At 43.9% G+C, this 25,190-nt stretch overlaps 1 protein-coding gene and 1 long non-coding RNA gene across 3 annotated transcripts in view; one reads left to right on the forward strand and one right to left on the reverse strand.

The window, feature by feature from the left end:
- LOC142604627 (uncharacterized) overlaps positions 1-17,101 on the reverse strand; it is a 41,304-nt gene extending 24,203 nt beyond the window's left edge. Inside the window, exon 1 of the long non-coding RNA XR_012838479.1 lies at positions 16,668-17,101. This is a non-coding gene — a long non-coding RNA (uncharacterized LOC142604627). The remainder of the gene's footprint in view (positions 1-16,667) is intronic.
- On the forward strand, positions 1,418-24,460 carry TNFSF8 (TNF superfamily member 8). Of its 2 annotated transcripts, XM_075772340.1 has the most exons (4): positions 1,418-1,829; positions 8,536-8,581; positions 17,784-17,855; positions 18,412-24,460. In XM_075772340.1, exons 1-4 carry the CDS (start codon positions 1,635-1,637, stop codon positions 18,807-18,809), a joined length of 711 nt encoding a protein of 236 aa, XP_075628455.1. In that variant the 5' UTR covers positions 1,418-1,634; the 3' UTR covers positions 18,810-24,460. The 2 variants fall into 2 exon arrangements, with proteins under 2 accessions (XP_075628455.1, XP_075628456.1); XM_075772341.1 differs by lacking the exon at positions 17,784-17,855.
- Positions 24,461-25,190: the final 730 nt, after the last annotated feature.

The raw sequence follows: 25,190 nt of genomic DNA on the forward strand, positions 1-25,190 counted from the left end.
TAGAGGCTGTCCAAGGTTTTGCATTGACCAGGCAGGACCCAGCAGGTGAGGATCCATCTCATCCAATCTGTCAGGCTTGAGCGACAGATTTCCTGAGGAAGTGCTGACAAAGCATGTTACACTATTTTCTCAGCCTTAAGGAGAGGAGGCTGCTTCCCTTTGTCTCTGATTAAAATAGATAGTGCCTGTTTCCATGGTGATAAGAGATGCTCTGAAAAACACTATTTTGGAAATCTATAGAAGCTTTGATAGTGCTGTGCTCTAGTGGTTTTATTAAAAGATAGTAGTAATAATAGTGAGATGCCAAGACCCTTTAATGTCAGGGGTGTAATGAAGAATTGGATTAAAATAGAGAGGTATTACCTCTGGTTTGGGAGTCCCTCAAGCCCACATCAGAGGAAACTGGGGAATTAAACTCAATAAATAACTCTACCTGCTTTTTGTGTTCTGATATTCTTCTGAAGGCATCTCTTGTTGCATTCTGCTGAAGGAAAGATGTTGAGCTAGAGGGACCATCGATAAGATCCTGTTTCACCTCTCTGATGTCCTTGTATCACTGAACTGGGAATAACTGAGACAAATAATACTCCTAGTGATTTTGATCATGTTACACAAGTTAACTGGCTTGCATTGATATGATTCAAAAGAGGACACGCATCTAACTGTGAAAATTTTCAGAAACATCCAAGTGTCTTCACAGCTGGACTGGCCAGAAAGCAAGGAGTCATCTCACATAAAAAATGCAGGGTTAGGAATGGCTGGTCCTTTCACACTGGAATGAAGGAGGAATATTTCCCGTTGAAGAAATCTCATTTAGGTTCTATGAGAAACCTCGTGGCTGGGTGATAGTCTCAGGTTAGGACAGAGGAGAGGCTTGTGGACAGGATAGAAATAAGCATTAATTCACTAGCTGCAAATAAGCCAGGGCAGGAAGGTGAATACACACACCTTCTGTGGGCACATCATAACATCATGCTGAAAGCAACTTTGGTGTGACCGCTTTCTTTCTATGCCTCTGCCTAGAACTTGCATCCTGCATTGAAGATGTCTTCCTGACACTTTTCTATGAAATACTTTGATGAAAATCTCACCCAACATCTCCAGATCTTCACAGGCAGGAGATACAGTCACCAAACTCTAGGTGATATCTGAACGCGGAGCTCTGGAGATCACAGCTCTGGGACACTACTGGGAATAAGAAGAGGTTACTCTGTGCAACAGGAAGGCAGAGCTCCGGGGTGATTTACTGTACCAAACTGTAGCTGTACTGAGGATAAAATGAAACAGAATTTGCATAGCTCTCCATTTCACAGAAAGCCGGGGGGGGGGGGGGGGGGCGGGTGACTGATCTCTGTAACTAGTCACCTTCTGACATCAGAAACGTCCGATGTAGCATACAAGACTGCCGTCGCGAAATCCCTGATCAAGAACATGAAGCTCCTTCCCCTCTTCACAGCTGCGTCCTGCTTCACGCCCCCAGGTCCCTCTTTCTTTGTACTACAAGTGATGAAGTTTTTTTTCCAGATCACATGAGCCAGGATGAAGGGGGAAAATCCTGCCAGGAACAGAGATGGGCTGCAACTTCAACCTGATCAAGGGGAGATACAGAGCAGTACCCTGAGAGCTATATAAGAATGTGCTCAGCACAAGAGCAAACACTTTTTCAGGTGAAGGACTCTCATGAATCAGCCATGCATGTGAATGAAGACACTGTTTCAAGGAGGCTTGGAGCCACTAACAAAACATATTTGTATTTCATCATCGCTACCCTTGTTGCGTTACTCGTCTTTGCATTAGCCACCATCATGGTCTTAGTCGTTCAGAAGACGGTAAGCAATTTCTTACTTTATTCATTGGCTTTTTCTTTCTTCTTCTTCTTCTTTTTTTTTTTTTTTTTTTAACCTACTGCTCTCTAAAAATTATCCTGTGGCCAGAAAATCAGTCACTGCCTCCTGTTGTAAAATCACACACATGAATTAGGGGAGAGAAAGATAAAACAAAGAGGGAGAGAAAAGAACTTTCCAAAAAAGACGACCTTCCTCCATGGGCAGCCTTAACCTTCTAGCACACAATTTCTGCTCTGTAAATGGAAGTGGAAAGCTCATGATCCAAGATGCAAGCCACCATCTGTCCTGCCTAGTTAGGAAGAGAGGTGGAGAGAAGATAGATCACTGTCTGTTACCTGGTTTTATATGTGTCTCCTGTCGCTTCTACAGAGAGTGACCACTGTCCAAGATGGTCTGGTAGTGTCTACATGTGTTTCTCTGAAATACTGATAAATTTTAGTAATGGACGTAACAGAAGACATCTCTATGTGTGACACTGTGTGGTGCTGTCTGCTGGGCTGCACCGTGATGTGGTGAAACAGAGATCTCTTGAACTACCCAGAGCGCTGGATGGGAGCAAAGTAGCTCACTGTCCCTCTTTTTTTTGTTTGTCCTGTTCCTGGGTGTAATTTTTAAGGCAATAGCAGAGTTATAGCAAGGATGACTGAAGGATGTAAGTGGGTAAGGTCTGACAAAAACAACCATTCTCTCTGCTTACATTTTTTCCTTCTTAAAATAAAGAGGATTGCTCTCAAGTGAGACAGTTAGAGCCCAGGCAGAGGTACAGGTGGTGGTGAATATAAAAAGTGCATTTCTAATCTCACCAGGAACACTGCCATGAACTTTACTTGGGTAAAGTAAAATGACAGGTTAGAAGTTTCATAGGCTTTGAAATCTTATTGCAAAAAACTAAGTGCTGAAGTACCTCCACTACTATTCATAGAATCAAAGCACCAGCACAGGGCTGCTGGAGGAAGTTGGCCACGGAAAACAAAATATGATCTTTAAGCTCAATATTTTCTCTTACTAAATTCACCCTGTGCAATTTGTGTGTCTTTGTATGCACATTACCCAGAAATTAAGCTACGAAGGTTTGACTGATACGTCTTTAAGTTGCACCAGAGAGGAGTCATTTACCTGAAATCAATGTTCTTCCAAAAGAGAAGCAGTTTGGGCACAGTTAGAATGAGACATGGGGGTTTTCAAGTGATAAACCATGGGACATTAAGGGAGATCTTTAGAATAACAGCCTGGGTAATTACAGAATTGCCACAGCTTTCCTATATAACGAGGCTTTCATTTGTACTTATTATGAAAGTAAGCATTAAATTACCTCTCCATCAGGATAAATGCAGTTACACTAGTTGCCAGAGGAACAATATTACTGAAAAAGTCAAGGTTTTCATTTAAAAGAGTAATGACATTATTGCAGCTGCTTTGGAAACGAGCTTGGCTGAGGGAGAAAGTAGGAAGCTGAAGTGTGAGAGAAACACAAATAAAATCGAGCAGCAATTTTACACTGCAAGAGGAAATTGGCAGTAAAAGCATAACTTCTGTTCTTGTTCTCAGGGAGCTGAAAGACCCCCAGTTCAGAAGCAGCATAGTCATCGTCCATCCATGACTGGTCTTGAATTTCCAGACCAGGGAACGAGTGTTGATTCTGTGAGACAGGTTCCTCAAGAAACTCTAGGTCTTGCTCCAAAACCACTTTAGCTCATGGTCACACTACCAGCATAAGGCTAGCCACAAACTCCTTTGATAAATATAGTTGTGGCTGGGCTGAGAGTCATGTAGTATTGACTTCAGTAGCTCCAGGACAGGAGTTCTGGGGGCTTCTTGTACTTGGATCCCTGTGGCTATTGAGTTCTGTAGCTGTAGGGAGTAGAGCATCATCAGTTGGCATAATTATTTTCTTTGTAACTTCTCAAGAGAGGATCAATATTTTGTGTGATCAGCCTCTTGGGATGATCTGATTTTCCCTCCAGATGATGTCAGCTGAATTACATGAGTGATCCTTGACTGCAGGGGCAATGGTGGAATCTTCATGCCCTCCCTATGCTAAGCTGAGATACAAACTTTTATTTTCCTCTATCCAAAGGAGTGTTAGAGGGTCTTAGGGACATTGCAGGCCTTGTCACCCATGTCTCAGGTACCACTGCATTAAGAGGAGGGTTCTGGTGGCAAACAGTTCACACAGTTCCCTAACTCCACTGCAGGTACATGGAAGTTGGCTGCTTGTCTTCCTTTTGATGAGTTTACACTTGCCTAGTTTAAGATGAAGGAAGATGCCTTGGAAAGGGAAAATCAAACTGTGTAGAAACAAGGCATTCGCATCACCCAAAATCTAGGTGCCCTGAATAAGGGAAATGCAACATGAAAGACCGAAACAAAAAAGCAACTATGATTCCAAAGCTGCTTCTCTGAATATAATGGCACTTCTAATATACACTGTCCCCTGCCCCCTGCATTTTCCAACAGCCCAAGAAATTTCCTTTATGCCTTGTTTTCAAGAAGGATGGCACAGCACAATAGTGTCAGATGTGGGAAGTGTCATTTTTTGGAACTAAACTACCTTTTTCGGAACTAACCATGTACAGTGCTGAAATCAATTCATTTCTTCAGCTATCATCTGCAGAAACCTTTGACTTCAGGCCATTCGCTTGTCTCCATCTTTGACAAGTGACTTTATTTTTCTCTGGAATAAGAATTGTCACTGTGCGGTGGTCCGTAGCCTTCATTTTTCTTCTTAACACTATTATAAAAGTGCTAAAACCTCCACTCTTCTGCCTGCTGCACTTCATTGCTGCTTGTTATATGTATATCTACATATCTATGTAGATATTTATGTCTATAAAGAGATATATGTAAAATCAGTGAAAGAGTATGGGACAGAAAGGACTAGACAAATGTAATTTTAAGACAGATAGACCCTAGCAAATCTTATGCTGTACTGCAAGGCATGCTGTATCAGACACCTAGGCCACCTACCTCTATGAACAAATTCTGTGGGAATGTCCAAAGTCCATAATCTGGGACGGTCCGTCACTGCTCGGGATTTTGTAGACTTCACATTTTTAACCTCCAAACTGCGCGGGCAAATCTTTTCAGCAGTTAAGGCATCAGGGTGGCAAACGGTAAGAGTCAGTGCAGATATTTATATTTGCTGATCTAGTCTTCAAGGCTTCTGGAATCAAAAATGTAAAATCCCTTTACAGTGGGACTGCCATAGCCAGAAGTCACTCCTACAGCACCTAGCAGGTTCCTGCACTACCTATTTGGTGATTTATGTCTGCTTAAAAATAATCTTGCCACAGGCTGCCCCAATCGGAGCCTGTTGGCCCCCTCTGGTGGACAACCCTGACAAAAATTAAAAGAAAAAGAACCCCAAAACTCTGAAAATTGCCCCTGAGAGCAGACTTCCCACTTGTTGAGCACCACAGGAAAACCACTGAGGCAATTTAGAGGAAAACTGCACTGTTCCAACTCTTGGCATCGGTATTCTGTACAGTAACAGTCACCTGCTGTCTAGAGGTGTCACTTTAATAGGTTTTGTCAGTACTGTAAAAACTGAATTTCACACAGGGCTCTGTTTCCTGTGATGCTCATTATCAGATCAGCTGCAGGGACGGTGCTCAGCTTTCTGGAGTCTTCACGTCTAGTTTCTACATTTGCATCTTGGCAACTCAGGGCCACCTGCCTAAAGTGCCACTGCCTTCCTTCCCCCTTCGCCACAGACGGGTGATGATGGTTTGAGGGTTTTTTTCAAATTGCAAAAATTCCTTTAAGGACAGCAGTCCAAAGAGCTCATCCCTGCAGAGCTGCTGTTCAGACATGCTCTTGGAAGAGCCCTGGACCTCGTTAAACTGACCCCAAGCCAATTTCTGGGGGACTGTGGTTTGGAGGTGTGCTTTCTAGAGACAGATACACACTTCAGAGATCTCTGATTAAATGAGCAGTCAGCTCTGACTCATTAAAACGACCCTCTATCAGCACCAGTCTCTCTCAGCTTGGGAAAAATTCTTATAAAATGATTAAGGGAAAGAAGAAAGAAATTACTTTCACTGGCACCTGATGATTATTTTCTCTAATGAAGCAAACTCAAATTATTCTGCTTGCTGAGCAAAGACTGAAATCCTTCAGCAGCAGCACCCAGATCACTCCAGACAGGATGAAATTCATTGTCATGAATTCTTCTTGAGCTGGCACTACAGAATTTAATCTCTTTGGACTCCTACTGTGTACCTCTTTGCATTCCAAATTACAGCATTACATGCAATATTTTTGCTGTTAGAAAAGAAAGAAGTAATGCCAGCAATATTTCAAAGCAAGCTCTAAAATTTTATTTGAATATCTACTCAATTGTCACTAAAATAAATTGCATTAGTATCTGCTGGTTTCACCCACTGGGAGACTTCCCAGGTGCAAATACAATACATAAGTACATTCTAATTTTGTTTCTGTTGTCCTGACTACAAAGCAAGCTGTGAGCCATCAACCTTGTCCTGCACACCATCTCCAAGGGAGGGCTGCAAGGTGAACACCTCACTGATGATAATGTCACTTTACCAAACCCTTCTTTACAGGCAGTAGTAGATCTGTTGCCTGATTTCATTTAGTATAATCTAGTTGGGGACAGAGCATGCCCCTTCTCTCATGCAAAAATGCCTTTAATTCTCCACAGAGGGCAGAAATGCTCATAAAAAAGTATGGAAAAATAATGCTTCCCTGCACCCTGAGTGCATGTGAGAGGGACAGCCCAGTGCCAGGGTCCAAGACAGGAGCTGAGAGGCTCCTTGGGAGTGTTTTCAGCTGACACTGTTCTCAGTCCCATATTTGATGATACATGTGCATAGGATCCATGAGAATTTGCAAGGGAGGATGTTGTGTAGGGGACCAAAAAGCTTGGAAATGCCTGGGTTTTTTTTCATAATACAGCTCTAGGTTCCTGTTCTCCTCCTAAGCCAGCGGTCTTTCCGTACAGCTTAGGAAGATCACCTGGAGAAATGCTGTCTCAACAGATAACTTCTCCCCTGTGTTACATAGGTGTGGGGAGAGAAAATGAACAAGGCACATATTACAGATACCCAAATTATGAAGCACGTACACCATCCCTGTCTGCAGGACACAGCATTTTGGACCAAAGGATAACATTGCTTTGCCAGGAGCAGATGCAGCTCTATACTTCAGCCATGGTTGAAAACATGGTCACGTTAGGCCAAAGTCTAATTAAAAGTATTCTTAAACATTTAAGGCTAAAACATTAAGTACCACAAACATACATAACATGACTTCTCTCATTGTCCAACCTCCTTCCTTCTCCCCACACCACACATCATCCTATTTACACACATAAACAAAGTGCTTATGTTTTAAGACCACTATGGATGAAGTTGTCCCACATCACGTGCATGGTGTGCCTCATTACTCCTAGGAGATATTAGATGGTCTGCTAAAGCTGGTACCAGCTTCCTAACTTTCTTCTTCTTGGACATCCTGGTTGGTCACTGGAACAGGCTCCCCAGGGAAGTGTTCACAGCACCAAGCCTGTCAGAGTTCAAGGAGTGTCTGGTTGATGCTCTTAGCCATATAGTTTAGTTTTAGGTAGTCCTGTGAGGAGCAGGGAGTTGGACTCAGTGATCCTTATGGGTCCCTTCCAACTCCAGATATTCTGTGGTTCTGTGATTCTATGCTAAACTGGGCCTGCCCTGCTTACCCTGCACAATTAGCCCAGGTCATTGCTATCCAGGTAAGAGGAGCTGGTTTAGGCTAGCCTGAGCAAAAACCACTCCCTGATACTGAAATCACTGTGGGACTGCCCAGTGTGTGTGAGTGAAGGGATGTGACACACAGTTTCAAGCACTGAGCCACTCTCAGTACCTTTCCTCAGCTGTCGGGAGAATTTCTTTGCTCCTCGAGGGCATGGCTGGATGTTTATGAGCTGTCAGTGATTTAACTTGTGCGGAAGTAATATGCAAGCAAGCACAAGCTTCAGGGTTATATGTTTGGATAGCAGAGAGGTGTGATAAAACAGAAGCACGACCACAATGAAGCCTACCATATTTCATGCTTGGAGCTTGTTTCCTGAGAAGTTATCAGGCCGTGCTGTTGAGGACAATTTCCCCTGCCATTTTGACCCTTGGGTTTACATCCCAACAAGAAGTAGGAGGAGAGGTGAAGCAGGACAACACTGTCATTCTCAGACCCATGTTGGGGCTCTACAGCTTTTATTTTCATACAACTACTGGCTTCCCAGGGACGCACACTGGCTCTCGAGGGTGTCCAGTCCCACTCTGTCCTACTCTCTCCAAGCTTTGCAAGCCAGAGTGAGGTTTTCAGGGCTTGTGCTTCCAAAACAGCCCTAATAAAAACCACACACATTTCTTACCTCACTGAGAGAACTGCTGGCTGTGTCAGAAATGTAGATTTTCTACATTAGAAAAAAAGGGCTGTGTTGAGGGATGACTGGGGGTGATATTTGGATGAGTGCAGAGAGCTTGCCAGAGCGGTTCGCTCCACAGCATTCCCTCCCTGACCCATAGGAGCCATACATCTGTAGTGCCTGGCACTGGCTCCCTGTGCATCAGGCTGTGTGTTGCCTTCATGGCATCCAATAGAAACTTTTAAGATCCACTTTTAAAGTAGGGTCGTACTTGAACATGGATATGCCGTGCTCCCAGAATAACCACCCCTTCTCTTGCTTGTCTTTCAGGCAGCTGATCCTGCCATGGAGGCCATCGCAAAACCTATCAGCACAGGTAACATACCTAAACAATACAAGCAATTTGTCTTATCCGTAATGCAAATATTGCCCAGGAACACAAATAAGCAAATTGTGAACATCTTAACATTTCACATAAAGTTTGTTCTTGGTGAAAAGCCAAGGTAGTGGAAAAAAAAAAAAAAAGAAGAAAAAAGCTTTCAAATTACTCGGTACCTCCGGAAACCAGCGCATGGCTGAGGAAATAACAACTATGTCTGAATCTGCCCTGAGGTGTCTTTGCAAGAGAGCCTTTTTGCCAGAAGATGTGAACATCAGTCTGACTAATAGGTCTTATTTTAAGGGCTGGCTCTTGCACATGTGAGCATAACATCCCTGTCTTCACATGGGTGCAAATGTGTTGGCACATATTTCAAAACAACTGAATCTCCTCCCGCACTGCGTGCCCTGGAGCAGTCATGTGTTTCCTACCGGTTTGTGGGGAAAAGGGAGAAGGGAAAGGGTAGGTCTAGAAGGGACAAGTGGGGAACAGCAGCAAGAGGCACAGAGCAAGGAATTAAAAGAGGCAGAGTATGAGCACAGGGAGCTCAAAATAGGAGAAAAACTGTCTAACTAGAGTAGCAGAGACAGTGTACTGAGGTTCTGCTTTTCCTTAGCATAAACTGGGGGGAGGACTATTTATTTCATTGACATTTCGTCCCTGGTTGCAAGGCCCTTAGCACCAAGTATTTTGACTTCTCGCAAATACAAGTTCATACTCAGTCCTGAAGGATAGGAGATACCATTGCCTCCCACTCTACAGATGGGAAACGTGAAGCACAGTGTTCATCTAGAAGTGATAGCAGAATGGGAAATTGAAGTTCAAGGTCCAGAAATTCCTAATCACATAACCATCTTTTCTGCAGCTGTGTTTTTGCACACAGGTGACATAATGTATCATTTGGGCAAGATATACTCTAGCTTGGATAATTTTTTAATCCAGGAATCCTCCATATTGGGCTTGTTTCATAGCCCATAGGTCTCAAAGTAGTCCCTGCATTGTCACTATGTCCTTTCTGAGAACTGCATGTCTTGCTTAAGCATCATTTTTTAAGTTTTAAAAATCCTGTAACCTGCAGTGATTTTCTTTTCCCCTTAGGATGTCCCTAGGACATCCTAAGCACATATTGCTTTCTCTTTATCAGCCTAAGTAGCTCCTTAAGTCTTTCTTAAGTCTTCTAGTGCTTTATTTTGTACATGAAGTTCCTCAGAAATAAAGGAGGGTCTGAACATACGAGGCAGATTTGGATAAGGGCATTGGACAGTCACATCATAGCTCCACTTCAGTGCATCCCAAAAAGTGCCCAAAAAGGAGCTTTGGAAATCTAATGGGCTGCAAAACATCAGCTTCGCTGCCCACGGTACTCTGTCATGATGGCGAGTCCCCAGCAGCTGCAAGGTGGTACGGCCCCAGAGCAGAACCTCCACTCCTGTAAACCAGCATAACCTCAGAGAAGTCATAAAATCACAGAATCATGGAATGGCTTGGGTTGGAAAGGACCTCAAAGATCATCTAGTCCCAACCCCCTGCCATGGGCAGGGACACCCTCCACTAGCCCAGGTTGCCCAAAGCCCCATCCAACCTGGCCTTCAACACTGCCAGGGAGCCAGGGGCAGCCACAGCTTCTCTGGGCAACCTGTGCCAGGGCCTCACCACCCTCACAGGGAAGAATTTCTTTCTAACATCTAATCTCCATCTCCCCTCCTTCAGCTTAAACCCATTACCCCTTGTCCTGTCACTACCCTCCCTGACAAACAGTCCCACTCCAGCTTTCCTGTAGGCCCCTTCAAGTACTGGCAGGCCGCAATTAGATCTCCCCAGAGCCTTCTCTTCTCCAGGCTGAACAACCCCAACTCTCTCAGCCTGTCCTCATAGGAGAGGTGCTCCAGCCCTCTGATCAACTTCGTGGCCCTCCTCTGGATTCTCTCCGAGAGTCACCAGAACTGTGCTGGTTTTCATGGCTGAGTTTTACCACCAGTTGGGAAGAGGTAGTGAAAGCTGTCGGTGTGGAGTCTAGTAACTGGCACAGGAGGAGCCACAGAGACTGTATTTGTGGGTCAGTATTATTTCAAAGCAAAGCACGAGCAATACTGGCATTCCCAGGGCAGGAAGGAGAGGTCTCACTAATCCAAAAGTGCATTGTTTTTTATATATATATATATATTATTTTTTTTTTTTTAAATTTCATACCAAGAAACCTGTGCCAATTGCTTTTTCTCCTGGCAGGTGCCAGGCAGGAGGAATGTGCTCTCTCCATGACTGTACAAGGTGCCATTTCATTAGCCAGAAACCTTTCTGCTTTTGGGACAGTATCAATTACAGGCACCCTCTTGTTCTGAATTCTGCTGCTAAATCTGAGATGATGGCATTAGTGAAATACAAAGGAAGGAATGACAGAGAAACCCCACAAGGCCGGAAAAGTTGCTGAAAGCTGTTTGCGATGGGTGTAAGTGCTCTATCAGCCTACCCCTCGTGGCCTATCAGTATTGTATGTCTCTGGCAGGGTAATAGAGCATTAAAGTGTGAGCGAATTACAATGACCTTTTATTTTTCTCTTAAAATGCATAAAGCAGGGCTAATTGATTAATATATCCCAGAGGGTAATTCACTGAGGCCCCCTCAGCAGGGAGCTCTGTCACACGCTGCCAGGCATTGCTTGCTGACTTCTAAGCAGGGAGTTGCAGCAACCGCTGCAAGGTCCCATCCAGCAGTTGCTGAGCGGCATGAAACAGAAATGTAAGAAACATTTCAGGACAGGGACTGTGGTGAGGCTGAAGCTGCTGTGGATTTAGATTTGGATCTATCTCTGCCTCTCAGGCAGCCCAGATGTTGATAGCATAATTTGGATGTATTTTGTACCCACCTTGTTCACAACAGGGCTTCGAAGCCAAGCGTTGTAAAAGTGGGCAAGCAAGAAAAAAATGAGCATTGCCGACTTGCCAGGTTGGTGCTCAGGCTTGCTCCAGTCCCGTGTTGGTACTGACAGGAAGCCTGAAGCCTACATGGCAAAACATCTCAGAGATGCTAATGGGGGATGCAGGACTGTGCTAGTGGGAACAGCTGGGCTTCACTCAGGCAGAGACTGTATTGTAATGCAAATGGCAATGGTCTAAACATGGCTACATCTCTGAATTAATTTTGTAGTATTAAAGCAGGAAAAACATTTTTTCATTTAGATTTCCAATGAGATTATGTTCTATTATTAACTAAACACCAGTGGGCACTAAAGCAGATTTATAGAAGGTTTGCATTCCTGACTCAGCTGTCAGTCCTCAATGGATGGGCTTGCAGGAATCCACAAGCAGTAGCTGAGAGCGATGCAATGTCAGCTAATTAAATGTTTGTGTGAAAAATGATATCAATCTTCTCAAAACCTCTGTGCCTTTGTCAGTGGAGTACCTGAGTAACAGGGGGAAAGAATTAAATTCATCATGAACTAAATGTTTGTGAAATGTTCCTTCCATGGAACTGTTTCTCTGTGGAAACTCATCCCCATTTCATAAATATCAAATCATATATTAATATGGGCCAGTGAGGTATTATTGTTAGGTTCATATTTTAGAGGGAAACTAAGTCACAGAGAAATTTATGACCTGCCAAACATCTGCAGAGTTTCAGCCCTCATCAATTTCTCGCTCTTTTCTCTGAGCCTCGTTTCCCTATGAAGGTTGTAATCCTGGACTGATGGCTTTTCTTGTTATTTTGAACTACAAAGACATGATACCAAAATCTGTTCTCATTTACAGAAGGAGAAACCCGCAGATAGATACGCACACATGCGCACGCGCACACACACACAATATTTATGTATGTTTTTGTCTGGCAGTAAGAGCCATTAGCAGCTGAAAGACCAGGAGAGGAAATCCAGCACCCCAATCACAGTTTCTATGGGAAATAGGTTCCCAAATAAAAATCTGACTCTGAGAACTTAAGATAATACAGGTGACCTTCACAGCCTTGCTATCCTAGAGTAAATCAGTCCGAAGCCAGAGAAGCAAACAAGCCTTTCCAGGTTTGCAGCAATATCTCTGAGTGCAGTTTGGCCTTCTACAACTAAATCTGGTCTCTTCCAGCCTGGAATTGTCCCAGTGCAACACTACTGAAATTGCTGGGGTGTTAGTTGCAAATCCCACGATGGTTCTTCAGAAATGGATATCTCATGTTTAGACCACATAGATATGTGCTTTTTCACCTTCCGTACTGTGTTTGTGTGCATGTATGTGAAACTGTATAAGGTTCCGTCTGCTCGTGGGAGGTCAGGGCAGATGAGCTGTGTTTCTCAGTTCAAAAAATTTTGGCAAGCCTGGGCTTGCTAATGCTAGAAAGAGTGCATAGGCATCCTCCTAGGCAAGCATCCGGAGGAAACTGCAGCTAGAGAGATTCCAGTTAGTCATAATGCGGGCTGCTTGCTTATTTAATTAATAATGAGATGATCAGTATTGCTACAAAATGCTGAATGTTAGATCTTCTGTCTCTCCAATACTTAAACCACAAGTTATAGATGAATATATATATGTATATGAAAAGCTCATTAAATTATGTGAGTTATGCTATACTGACAAGCAGGCTAGAGACTTAAATAGTTCTGGCCTTAAATTCTACAAGTTTTGCAGTAGTCAGGTGTGCAGTGATGAGAAGTTCATAAGAGGTTCTTAGAGGTTCCTAAATTTGGAGGAAAGGAGGGGATACTTCTGAAGTTTACATTTTTGGAAGGAGGTTAGATTGCCAGATGAGTTCAGTTCCCTTTCAATGCACAGAACCAGAATGACAGTCCTCGGGCTCCTGAGGACCAAAGGCACTTGGGGATGTGTGGCTGGCACAGCCAGGAGCAGAGCCCAGGAGAGGACATCACCCAGCTGGCACTTGTCACAGCATCATGGCAGCTGTTTGCAGGACACTTAACTGGAAGGAGGAAGTTAGCTACAGGGACTTCAGATAGTGGCTGCTGAGAAATAAAATCAGGCAAGTTCTGCTAAGTCTATCACACTGACAGAGATGTATGAAATCACCTTGCCTAGTTTTATAAGCAATTAAATTGGTGAGAGGTACAGAAGAATTGAAAGCTGTTTGCTGCCTGCCTGTACTTCTTCACCTTGTAAGGCAAGTTCAGGTTTTTGACCTGCTCTTGTGCCTGTCCACACTCAGCCTCCAGCTAGTTGTAATGCCATGTGCACTGCAGAGGAATACCGCTGTAAGAGGTGATTAGTATGAGGACAAGCCTCAAGAACCCCATTTGAGGGGCTTTCCATGTCTGGGTAGCAGCATTTTGCACTCTGGTATGCCACTTTCAGCTCTTGGTTTCACTGCCCTTTGACTGTGCTCCCATTATACCCATCTCAGAGGTGGGGAAACTGAGGCAGCCAGCAGTGAGGAGAGTTCCCCAGGCAGAGTCACTTCTCTTCAGACCTGGCTGGCAGCAGCCCATATATCCACGTGTCCCACAGCCCTTGGGTTCCTCCTGGCTGGCAGACATGGCCTCTTTAGGTGCTGTGTCTTTTGATGAGACTCTTTCCATTTTTGCACCACAGGTGGAAATCATGGGAATGTCAGTGAGGCCACAGCTCCACTGAGTCCCATTTCACAGTCCTGCAGCATGTCCCCTTTGGCTTGGTGGGGAAAAGTTGCATTAAGCTCATGGAAATAGTCTGACCCTTTTCCTCAAGGCTGTGCCCTCTGGATGCTCATCCTAAGGTAAAAGGGGTCAGGAAGACAAAAGTGAAATATCTCCTGATAACTTCTTTAGGATGAAATAACCTAAATGGCTTCCTACAGAGACTCGTTCCTTATCAGCAGGCTTCCTTCAAGCAGCCTGATCTACAGCATCCATGCATCACAGTAGACAATGAAACCAGTGTCGTCTTTTTGGTACTTAGTCCCAAACGTGGCTTTGATTTTCCTCCTTCTCACAGTATTTTTCATAGACTCATAGGATGGTTTGGGTTGGAAGGGACCTCAAAGATCATCTAGTTCCAACCCCCTGCCATGGGCAGGGACACCCTCCACTAGCCCAGGTTGCCCAAAGCCCCATCCAACCTGGCCTTCAACACTGCCAGGGAGCCAGGGGCAGCCACAGCTTCTCAGGGCAACCTGTGCCAGGGCCTCACCACTCTAACAGTAAAGAATTTCTTTCAAACTTCTAATCTAAATTGACCCTTCTTCAGCTTAAACCCATTACCCCTTGTTCTGTGGCTACACTCCCTGATAAACAGTCCCTCACCATCTTTCCTGTAGGCCCCTTCAAATACTGGATTTTTAAGCTCATCTAATCCTATTGACCACATTGGGATTACTTCTGATTTACAGTGTTATGAGGTCAAAGCCAATTAGATGATGTGATCTAACATACCCATCGATCAGTCCTGAAACTCAAGTAATTTCAGTCTCTCCCGGCTTGCGTTGAAATGTTTCAGATAAAAGAATTAATTCGAGAAATAAAACTAGAAAACAGTTATAAGCTGCCTCAGCAGTGCAAGAGCCGGAAATGTCTCTATAAAACAATGGTTTTTCCATAAATTGCCTTCTCAGAAACACAGCTGATGTCACCAAATAAATGGCTTAAACACATGCACACATAAAACTTGCTGACATCAATAAATGTAAGTATAGCTTTGGAAATTCAAAGTGCAGCTACTTCAGTGAGGGCTAGATCTTGAGAGATGCCATGAATATCCTGAGACAGCTCATGACTGATCGGGCTCCTGGCAGCATCGGGCTGTTTGTGTGCAGGCACAGCACTTTGCTTGCTTAGCAGATGGTGCAGGACCACAGCTTCCAAAGTCTGCTTGAGCAGCAGGGGAATTTCTGCTTTATAGGGTAAACCCCCTAAATGCCACCGAATTTCTGTAAAAATAGTCTCCCTTGTTGCAGGACACCTGTGGTGTGAGTCGGCTCAGGGCGCTGACTATGCATTACCAGAGCCTGATGCTACCATTGTAACAGCTTCAGTTTGCAATACGGGCCAGAAGGGTTTTCTCCTATCCTATGCCATATCTCCACATCTCTGCAGTGTCTGTGCACTCACTAAAACACTGTATTGACATGACTAACATCAGGAAAGTAGGCTTTGGTTTTTTCTTTGGGGATTTCCAGTGCAGCCAAGGAACTTTGATACATGACTTAATCATTCTTGGAGGGCAATCAGCACCTGCTTCCCTCAAAAGTGTTTCAACTACTGAAATCAGAAAGATTGCAATTCTTTCAAGATATGCACAACCTCCTGCTCCAACTGAGTGGAAAGGGTGCAATGTTACAAATCACCAATCAGGGTGACTTGTGTGTGGGACCAGCTTCTCCCTGATTTATCCATCCTCCTGACCAAGCACCTCTTAGAAATCAGGCCGTGCAGATACTGCAAGGGTCGGGAGATTTGAATCTCTTTTTTGTACCCTTAGTTTCAGGAATCCTATGAAACTTAAGATCCTTGTCTCACTCTGCATTTAATAGACTGTTCACGTAAGGAAGAAGAAACATGCCATCTGATGTCATGGAGTAGCATCAAGATTTAGCAGAACTTAGGTTTGTGTCTTAACGGGTCCTCCAGAGACCCTTGTAGGGTGGGTGACTCCTACCAATTTTATAAACCAAGTCCCAGGAAAACTTAGGTGATTTTTTTACCCTGGGAGAGGGGAGTATAATTTGGTAAGGCCTGAAAAGCCTTCATACTTTATTCCTGGTATTCAGCCGTAGAGGAAAACACAGGAAATTCCCAATCTCCCATCTGAGCTCCTATGCACATCCCTTCCACAGCTGCAGCAGGGCCAGGAGATGTAAAGAAGGAGAGCCAGTGCAATGAGAAATAATAATTCATCTAGTGGAGGGTGTCCCTGCCCATGGCAGGGGGTTGGAACTAGATGATCTTTGAGGCCCCTGCAACCCAAACCATTCTATAATTCTATGACTCTATGGTCTGTCAAGTTGCAGCCATGAGGATATACACTATTGTCCTGAATCTGTATTATGTCTGTGTACCCTGCGGGCTGCACAGGGCACTGCAAACTCTGCTCTACACAATCACAGAGTAAAGGAGCATTAATCAGTGCCATTCAACGAATGCCCAAGTAAGGGAAGAGGAGGAAAGGCTTACGCAGAGCAGATGGGAAGGTGAAATGTGGCTGGAAAGGAGGTGACAGGCAAGAGGAAGCGGTAGGATGCGGGTGCCGGGATGCAGGAGCTGGGATGTCGGGATGCAGGAGCTGAGATGCCGGGATGCAGGAGCTGAGATGCCGGGATGCGGAGCCGGGATGCAGGAGCTGGGATGTCGGGATGCGGAGCCGGGATGCAGGAGCCGAGATGCCAGGATGCGGAGCCGTGGCAGCCCCGCGGTGCCGACAGAGCCACCCGCAGTCCCGAGCGCGGCCGTGGGAGGGAGCCGTCTCCCCGCGGCCGTGGGAAGGAGCTGTCCCCTCAGCGGAGGGAGCCGTCCCCGCCGTGGGGGGGGGAACCGACCCCGCCGTGGGGTGACCCGTCCCCGCACGGCCGCCGCCGCCGGGCGCTCTGCGGTGGGGCAGCCCCTGCGCCTCCCCGCCCCGGCGCTTTGGATTTTGGGGGTATTCCCGTGACACACAGCTGCCTCTTGCACGGAACCGAGGTGCCGGCCGTGTGCGCGCCCCTTCTCTGCCGCTACGGCGATGCAGGCAAAGGCGCACGCAGGAGCAAAGCCGTCCCGGCTCCAAGAGCAGGCAGCTTTCGGGTCTGAGCAACCAACAGCCTCACCTACAGTCCTGGAGACATCCACATTTTAACCGTGAGAGAACAGAGCGACGTTTCAAAAGCACCCAAAAAGCTATTTTCAGAAGTATGTTCCAGTTAAATGTTTACAAGCTTCTTTCTGTAATTGCACCATACAAATAATTTGGTTAAATTAAGCTTATCTGCACATAATTTCTGCCTGTAAGAAGGACAATGAAAAAGATATTTTTTTTGTCCGACAGCTGCAACCTACCAGAGCTTTAGACCGTTATAACTTTACCAGTCAAGTTACACTGCTATGATTTCCCCATGCAGATCAGGTATTATCAGCCAAGGAGTAAGAACAAGTCTCCTACACGCTGTTCTTGCTGCTGCTGCTTGTCACTTTGGAGCTGCTGCTGTGGAGTTGGTCCATAGCACAGTTATAGCAAATAAGAGAGCTGCCAAATGCTGACAGCATTTTACAATACAAAAAATCAGGAGTGGTCACTTAACCTGTTGTTTCCTTCAGGGAACACCTCCGAAGACTATTTAAGAATCCTACAGAATGTCCCGACCAAGACAGCCGCTGCGTACATGAGAGGTCAGTGGGGAGCCCAGTGGAGGGCAGGAGGTGGCAAAGAGAGATTGCAGAGCTGGCTAAAGAGCAGGCTGTTCATGTTATTCAAACTGGTTTTAGTGGCAAATAGCTTTTTGACCAAATGGGTGTTTTATAGGAAAAAAATCCTTAGCTTTCCTGAAATGTGGGTGTGTTTGGTAAACCCCCTATCTGATCACATAAACTTTTTTTTTTAACTTGATAAGAAAAAATAAATAAAGAGATGCCTTCTGCACTCAAACACGGGAATATACAGCTCCAGTATTTCCCTTCAAATATTGCAGAGGGCCATTTTCACTGCATCTCCTTCTCTTGGGTTTCCCAAGGGCTGTGTAAGTCCTTGGAACTTTTTAATGCCCCACTTTCATGTCTGTACTCCCAGCCGTCTGGCCAGGGTCTTTTCTTGGAGCTTCCTGCAGGAAAACCACTGAACAGGTATCTCCATTTACCAGGAACTATACTGCTGCAAGTCACATAAGGCTGAATTCAGGTCACTACAGCTCAGCGGCTCATTTTAAAATTTGTTTGCTTTTCTTTCTAGTGTCCAATCCAGTAAACAGTTCAAAACTGAGCTTGTTCGAGAAGGGTATTTGTAAAGACATCCAGTGCAAGAGGGAAGAGCTGGTGATACAGAAACAAGGCGTCTACTTGATCTATTGCCACTTGAACTTTCATTTTCCCAACTGTTCAAACAGCCCAACCGACCTCAAGATAGAGCTCCTTGTGAATGACAAAGTCAACAGGCAAACATTATCCACATGGTGCACATCGGAAACGTGCCAAGAAAAGACTTTTAAGACCTTGTTCTATCTACATTTGACATACCTGAATGTGAAGGACCGAATATCAGTAACACTTAATCATCCTAAATTCTTGAATGAAATTTCTCTTCCCAATGAAAACGTTCTTGGGGTCTTGAGGTACAGTGATGATATGTGAGCAGCTGTCTGACTTCCCACTGCTGCCCAGACTTACCTTTCTCTGAACAACAGTAGCCTGCTTTTACTAGGCAACACCTTGTTTTAAATTTCCTATCTTACCTCATCGCTAGGGTCAACAAGGAACTTTGTGAGTGTCCCAGAACAAAACCTGAAACACTGCAAGACCCACACCTGACAGATTCCTCTGGTTTGGCTCAGGGTAGGATTTTTGTTGGACTATCCATCATGTAACTCACAGATCTGCCAACGGTTCCTCAAAACAATACTGTGTAAACACAGATTAAAACGTAACCAGGTTATGGGAAGAATACGCAATATTGAGATTTTTTTGCTAATGGAATGCTGGCAAGGTGCCTGTGATCAGGAGATAGGGAAATCTTTTTTAACTGAATTTTATGAAGTAGTATTTTGACGTGGTCTTTCCAAAAAACTAACAGTGAAAGCTTGTAGTTAAGGCTTTCTTTACAGCTGGAGCATGCAACCAAAACTCTGGAGCAGATTTATGGATAGATTGTACAAAAGCAAAGATGATGAAATTATTGACTCTCAGGTTGTAGCTGAAACTTTGGGACAGGACATAGGAGATACAGGACTTACAGGGTATTTTCATGCTGCCTTCTGCTATGGACTTTATGCAATTTACTTCTAAATGTCTTTCTTTTCACTATTTATCCATCTTTTCTATTTAAATATTAAGCTCTTTGGGGCAGAGACTTTGTATATGCACAGTGCTCAGCCTCTGCCCTCACCTGGGGTTTCTAGACCTTTTCATAACAAATATGAAAATAGTAATCTAGTTGCAAATCTAGCCACATAACAAAGTGCATTACGATACATTTTCCTCAACCCTATCCTGCCTGTTTGGCAGTACCCTGCGTGACACCAGACCACACTGCTGTGCAAATACACGTCTAACACCTGCACTTTCTGGAAATCCAAGATTTAGATCTGAGGTCCAGACTTTCCCAAAGACAACTTCAGATCTGGCCCTCATCTGAGAGCTGTGGTGTTTGGGCAGTCCAGGGGATAGATGTTATTTGAGCTTCTTTGGGTTACTGAAAGCTTAGATAATGAAGGAAAAAAGAGTAATCTCAGGCCCTCTTATTCTATGAATTGCAGTAACACAGGCATTTATTTGAAAATTAATTCTTACAGTGTGGGGATGGAAGGCACCAAAAAGTTACAAAAGCTGGTACCAGTTCACTCGTTTGTCTTTTCCCTTCATCCCTGTGATCCAACTTAGGTCTATTTTCCCTGGTATTCGAGTTTTTTGCCTTACGTACCTGTACCTTCTTTCCTTTACATGACTAGAGCTTGGTGATCACATCAAAACATCTAGTCATAGATTTAGGTTCTGGCTTCAGAAACCCAGTGTTTTATTATTCAAGCTTAGTTGATGTTGTCAGCTGATGTAGCTTAGTTTGTGTGTGCACACTCAAAATATTCCTAACAGCAGAAATTTGTTACTTGCATTATGTCACCAGAAACTGATGGTACCTATTGGTGAGGTTTCAGCCCATTGACCAGATGACTTCAAAATACACAAGAAACTTTCAAAGGGTCATGAGCAATTGATATGATTCATTGCTAGAAATACCTACTTTCTGTTTCGATAAACGTTGATGAAAACAAAAATTCCTTTTGCTATTAATGGGTAAGAAAAAAAGAAAAAGAAAATTAGAAAACTGAATCCATGTTTTCGTTCTTTCTTTTCCCCTTAAAGAAAAGAAATCTGTTTTTATAACAGTCAGCTTAACCTGCCTATGACACTGTAACCCCCACTGGGCCCTCCTCACCCCTCTGGGCCCTACAAATCTCTCATGTCTCTGAATAGGGATTTTAACCTCTATCTGCCTCCACCGTGATACACATGACTAATGCCCAGAGAAGTTTAAGCAAGCCTGGCAGTCAGGAATCATAGCTGCTGAATATAGAAAAGGCAGCGAATGAATGAAAATATGCATTTACTCTCACCACACACACACCCTCCACCACCTTTCCCTGAAGGCTTTGGATTGAAAGAGAAAGACTGTTCTTAAAAAAAATAAAAATAAAAATATCTCTACATAGGATGATTTTATTCTACTCTTTTGCCAGATAGAGAAAATCCTGACAAAGCAGTGCTAAGCTCATCAGCGCCAGGCTTTTTAATACCACAGAATAAAGCAATCTGGCCTCTACTTCATTGCCTCTGAGAAATAAGAATAAATTATAGCCATAAAGAGACCCCATTAATAGTGTGCGATTTTGCCATCAGTTATAAAAATGTTAAATAGCTTTCATTGAAACAAGACACTGATCCAAGCAACAGCCTCCACGCTTTCTGGCAGACTCCAAGCCACTTCACTCTTTCATCCTTTTTCCTTCTCTTACTTCCTATTTTTTTTTAAGCAGGTAATTTTTGACAACAATCCTATACTAAAAAAAAATGTCCAGGTTGATCCTTCACTGAATGCCACATCTTTTCAGCAACATCAACAGCAATGTGCTTTGGGGAACAACCCGTTCCCACGATTTCAGCTTCACTGCTTGCAGCAGACGAGCTTTTCTGCAGGAGGGTCCTCATGGTCCTCACCCTTCTGAGGAGCACATCAAGACCTATGGACCTTGCTCTGGTTCCCTACCACAGGGCTCAGCCCATGAGAAAGGGGGGACTACTGCAAGCACTGAAGTCACGGAGAAATTTTGAAAATTATTCCCCTTGTCCTCAGATGTGGCAAATGTGTGGCTTTCTGTGCGTATGCTCTATTGCTAACTTGACCAGAAACAGGAAGCATCAGCAATCTCACGAGCAAGTCTGCTCTCTTGAGGTTTCTTGGCCCTTCTCAGACACTGAAAAAGTCGCACTTTTAAGCTGTTTTCTGCTTGGCTAAAGAGCATCTATGGGAGATTATATATGCCATTGATAGGAAAAAATGTGTATTATTGGCTTAATTCTGGCTGTTGTTAATTGCTATAGAAAAAAATCAGTTTAACAGGGACTTAAATTAGAAGTGAAGTCAATGCAAGACACTTCCATCCAAGCTCACCCGGGGGCAGAAAACCAAAATCAGATCAAATTTAATATCAGAGATTACAGAGTTGGATCTGAGCTTCACCAAAGCTGTGAAGACTTTGAAACCAGGATTGCAATTAGACTTCACAAGGCCTGATAACACCTCCCGTGAAATTGGCCTGAACCCAAACTCCTTAGAGCTCAGATCTGAAAATTAGGTCATGGCTTATCTGGCACAGATTTGCTATTTAGGCTACGCAAGCGTTTACTGAGGGCCTTGGGAATTCTGCATTTACTTCACTTCTGGTTTTGTTTCATTTTATTTTGGTCAGCACTTCCCACAGGGAAGAAATACCATAGTCACTTACAGAGAAATCCTTTACTGCACCATGAGCCAAACCAGAGGCTGTTTGTGCTAAAAAAAGCACAGCTGTCCTGAAGATCCCACTTGGATCAATAGTGCACTGACGTTCTTCTGCAAGGTAACTATCTGACTATGTACTCCTCTTACACACTCAGATGCCTTTGGAGAGCAAACAGCACTCTGCAAAATCCTTGGCCACTTCCTTGTGCTCTTAAATTATTGTTCTTCATAATGTTATTAGATACAAAAATTACAAGCACCTCTATTATTTTTTTTTTCAAGCACCTTATCCTGAAGTTAAAGTAAGAAATGGACTACTCAACAAAAATAAGCAACCAAAAACCAAAATAAATAAGAAGCCTTTGCTTTTTGGGGCCTCTAACTAGGCCTTACTCACAGGTCTTTAAAAACTGGAAGTGATACAACTTGTGTTTGGTGCAAATAGCAAGGGAAAACCTCAAAGCAAAGGCAGCTTATGTAGGAGGAATAACTGTAAAAATGCAAATTCTGATGAGCAACAGTTGTGACAGCAGGAGTTGCACTCAGTAACCTCAAAACCTCTTCCAGCCTTAGCTTTTCATGGTTATAATAGGCTCAATTTCAAAAAAGGACAATGGACTGCAAGGATAGAGAGTCATGGAAAAATGTTTTGGAAGAGCACATTCTGCAGCTGTGCCTTCCCCACATTCCACCCCCCCCCCCCCCCCCCCCCCCCGCCGCCCCAAGGAGCTGAGCTGAAGTGGTTTAAATTCCCAATTTCTCTTTTCAGTACTGATCCCAGGAGCTTGAAGATTTGGGGTGGAGGAGGGTAGAGACCAAAGAAGTACAGCACAGCACATTCTAAAATTCAGGTGCTTCCAAGGAGCGTGAAGGTGGTGAGCTCCCAGAGCCCGACATTTGCATCAGGGCCCAGCCTTCAACCCCTTCACGCTCAGCATCCCCTCTGGGCTGCGCAGGGCTTGCTGCGGGCAGCAGCCACCCTCCTCTGTTGTAAGACAAGGATGTTGTACACCATGGGTAAAGTCATCAGTTTGTCCTGAGATGCCATATCCTGCAGTATTGGTACACCATTTCCCTTCAGCCATGTCCACAGCATCTAAATTTAGATCTCTATTTCCCTCTATAGCCGGAGTGAAGCAAGAACCTCCAGGAGGTGAGTCAGAGCACCCAAAATAGCTGCCTAGATAAGACATTGTCAACTGCTGAGTGAGTCTTTACTCAGTCCGGTCACTGGGTCCTCCATCTCAACAGTTTCATTTGATTCAAAATAAATAAAAGATTATTTAATCTGTGGATTTACAATTTATGGACACTCTCTACTGATAATTTATGGTCACTTTCTACAGCTTCCCACAGAGCGTTGCCTGTGCCTTGAGGCTGTGTGAGGCTCCTGGGAAGCCCACGTCTCTTCAGCAGAATATGTTTGTAGGTAAAACACAAATGCCAACTGAGCAAGTTGTTAGATTTATGGAAACAAAAGAATAAGATTTGCCTGCTTAGGTCATTTTCATTCCCACCAGCACCTATTGCTGGGACTTGTCCAGAACTGATAGAGGGAGAGCAGCATTTTGGAATTAGGCACCAATTCAGTACTTAGGTTTTCAAATTACTCTTTTCTCATCTAAAACTGTTTAGTAAATATTTGACAATTTTTTCATTCCTTCAGTTTACGTATTTTTTAAATTTTCTTGGTTTTCTATTATTCTGCTTCTTCCTCTGTTTGATTCTTTTTTTCAGTCTCTATTTCTGCATAAAAGTGGATGGGGAAAAGCAAATAAAATATAAAGTAAAGGGGGGAAAAAAGGAAGGAAACCAAAGAAGCATGAAGAATTGGAAAAAAAATCCCACCTGTTTGAACAGTTAAATGAGCTCTACAGAAGCTCTAACTCCAAGGATGTGAGTGAATAGCAGCATATGTAACAATCTGAAAATAGGTATTTCTACAGCTTATGCTTTAGAGGAAGAATAAGTTTAATGCTTAAACATAAGATTTTTATGCAATTTTTTAATACTTTATATGAATGTAATTCAACCAAGTTCCTCAAGCTTGACAGTGGTAGAAGACCAGAACTTTTGCCTCTGGCAAGCTGAATTGTATGCAGTATAGCAGAGCCTTTATATTTAAAGGGTATTTTTTTCATGTATAAACCTGACTGTGTTGTGAGACAGTTCTTTGGGGGCTTTAGCAATAGACACATATTAAATGTAAAAATAATTATATCATGTAAAATTAAATCGTTCTATGTTAATTATTGCAGTTTAAATATTCGGGACATGGGTGTTTTCCTGAATAAAGACATCTGATTCATAACATGGTGGTGAATGTGTCTTCAATCATCTTCAGACGCATCACAAAACCTGTGTCCAGGTAGATCATAGAATCATAGAAACATTTAGGTTGGAAAAGACCTTTAAGATCATCGAGTCCAGCCATGAACCTAATACTGCCAAGTCCACCACTAAACCATGTCTCTAAGTGCCACGTCTACGCATCTGGTGCGTACACACCTGATCCTGCAGCCTAGCCAAACCCAAACCTATTCCTCATGGGTGAGTTCACCTGATGCTGGACCACAGCAGCCCTTTGGACTGCTTGGGCAGGGAGCTGCAGCGAGCATCTGCCCTTCTCCAGGAGCACGGACCCCCTCTAACAGCTGTAGCAAGATGTTTGCACAGGTCTAGTTGGCCTTTTACTGACTAAGGTCCTGAAGCTAGAGAAGTGCTTATGAAATTTTGGCTGGTTTAAATATGTTTTGAGCTGAAATACACCTTAGAGTGAATGGGGGCTGGTTGGTTGGTCCCCTGCTGCACAGTTCAGACCTGCAGCAGTGGGATGAGGTTGTGCAGCAATTACTGGAGCAAGAGACTAGGTCTGACCCTGTGCATGTCTTGAGTAAAGACAACTGAAAGTATCACAGTGTTCTTGATGTTATAGGGGGTTGATGAGAGGCAGATCTGGTCCTGAAAATGTAACAGAGCTGCATTTCACACATGCAGAGAAGTTTGCAGAAAGTTAGCAG

The sequence above is a fragment of the Balearica regulorum genome, chromosome 20 (assembly GCF_011004875.1).
Source record: "Balearica regulorum gibbericeps isolate bBalReg1 chromosome 20, bBalReg1.pri, whole genome shotgun sequence".
Classification (NCBI taxonomy): Eukaryota; Metazoa; Chordata; class Aves; order Gruiformes; family Gruidae; genus Balearica; species Balearica regulorum.

What these genes read in the sequence shown, in the direction of transcription:
- TNFSF8 (XM_075772340.1), top strand. Translation starts at nt 1,635, where the DNA reads ATGTGCTCAGCACAAGAGCAAACACTTTTTCAGGTGAAGGACTCTCAT. An exon ending in CGCAAAACCTATCAGCACAG is followed by an intron (nt 8,582 to 17,783) that starts GTAACATACCTA and finishes TGTTTCCTTCAG; the next exon opens with GGAACACCTCCGAAGACTAT. An exon ending in AGCCGCTGCGTACATGAGAG is followed by an intron (nt 17,856 to 18,411) that starts GTCAGTGGGGAG and finishes TTTTCTTTCTAG; the next exon opens with TGTCCAATCCAGTAAACAGT.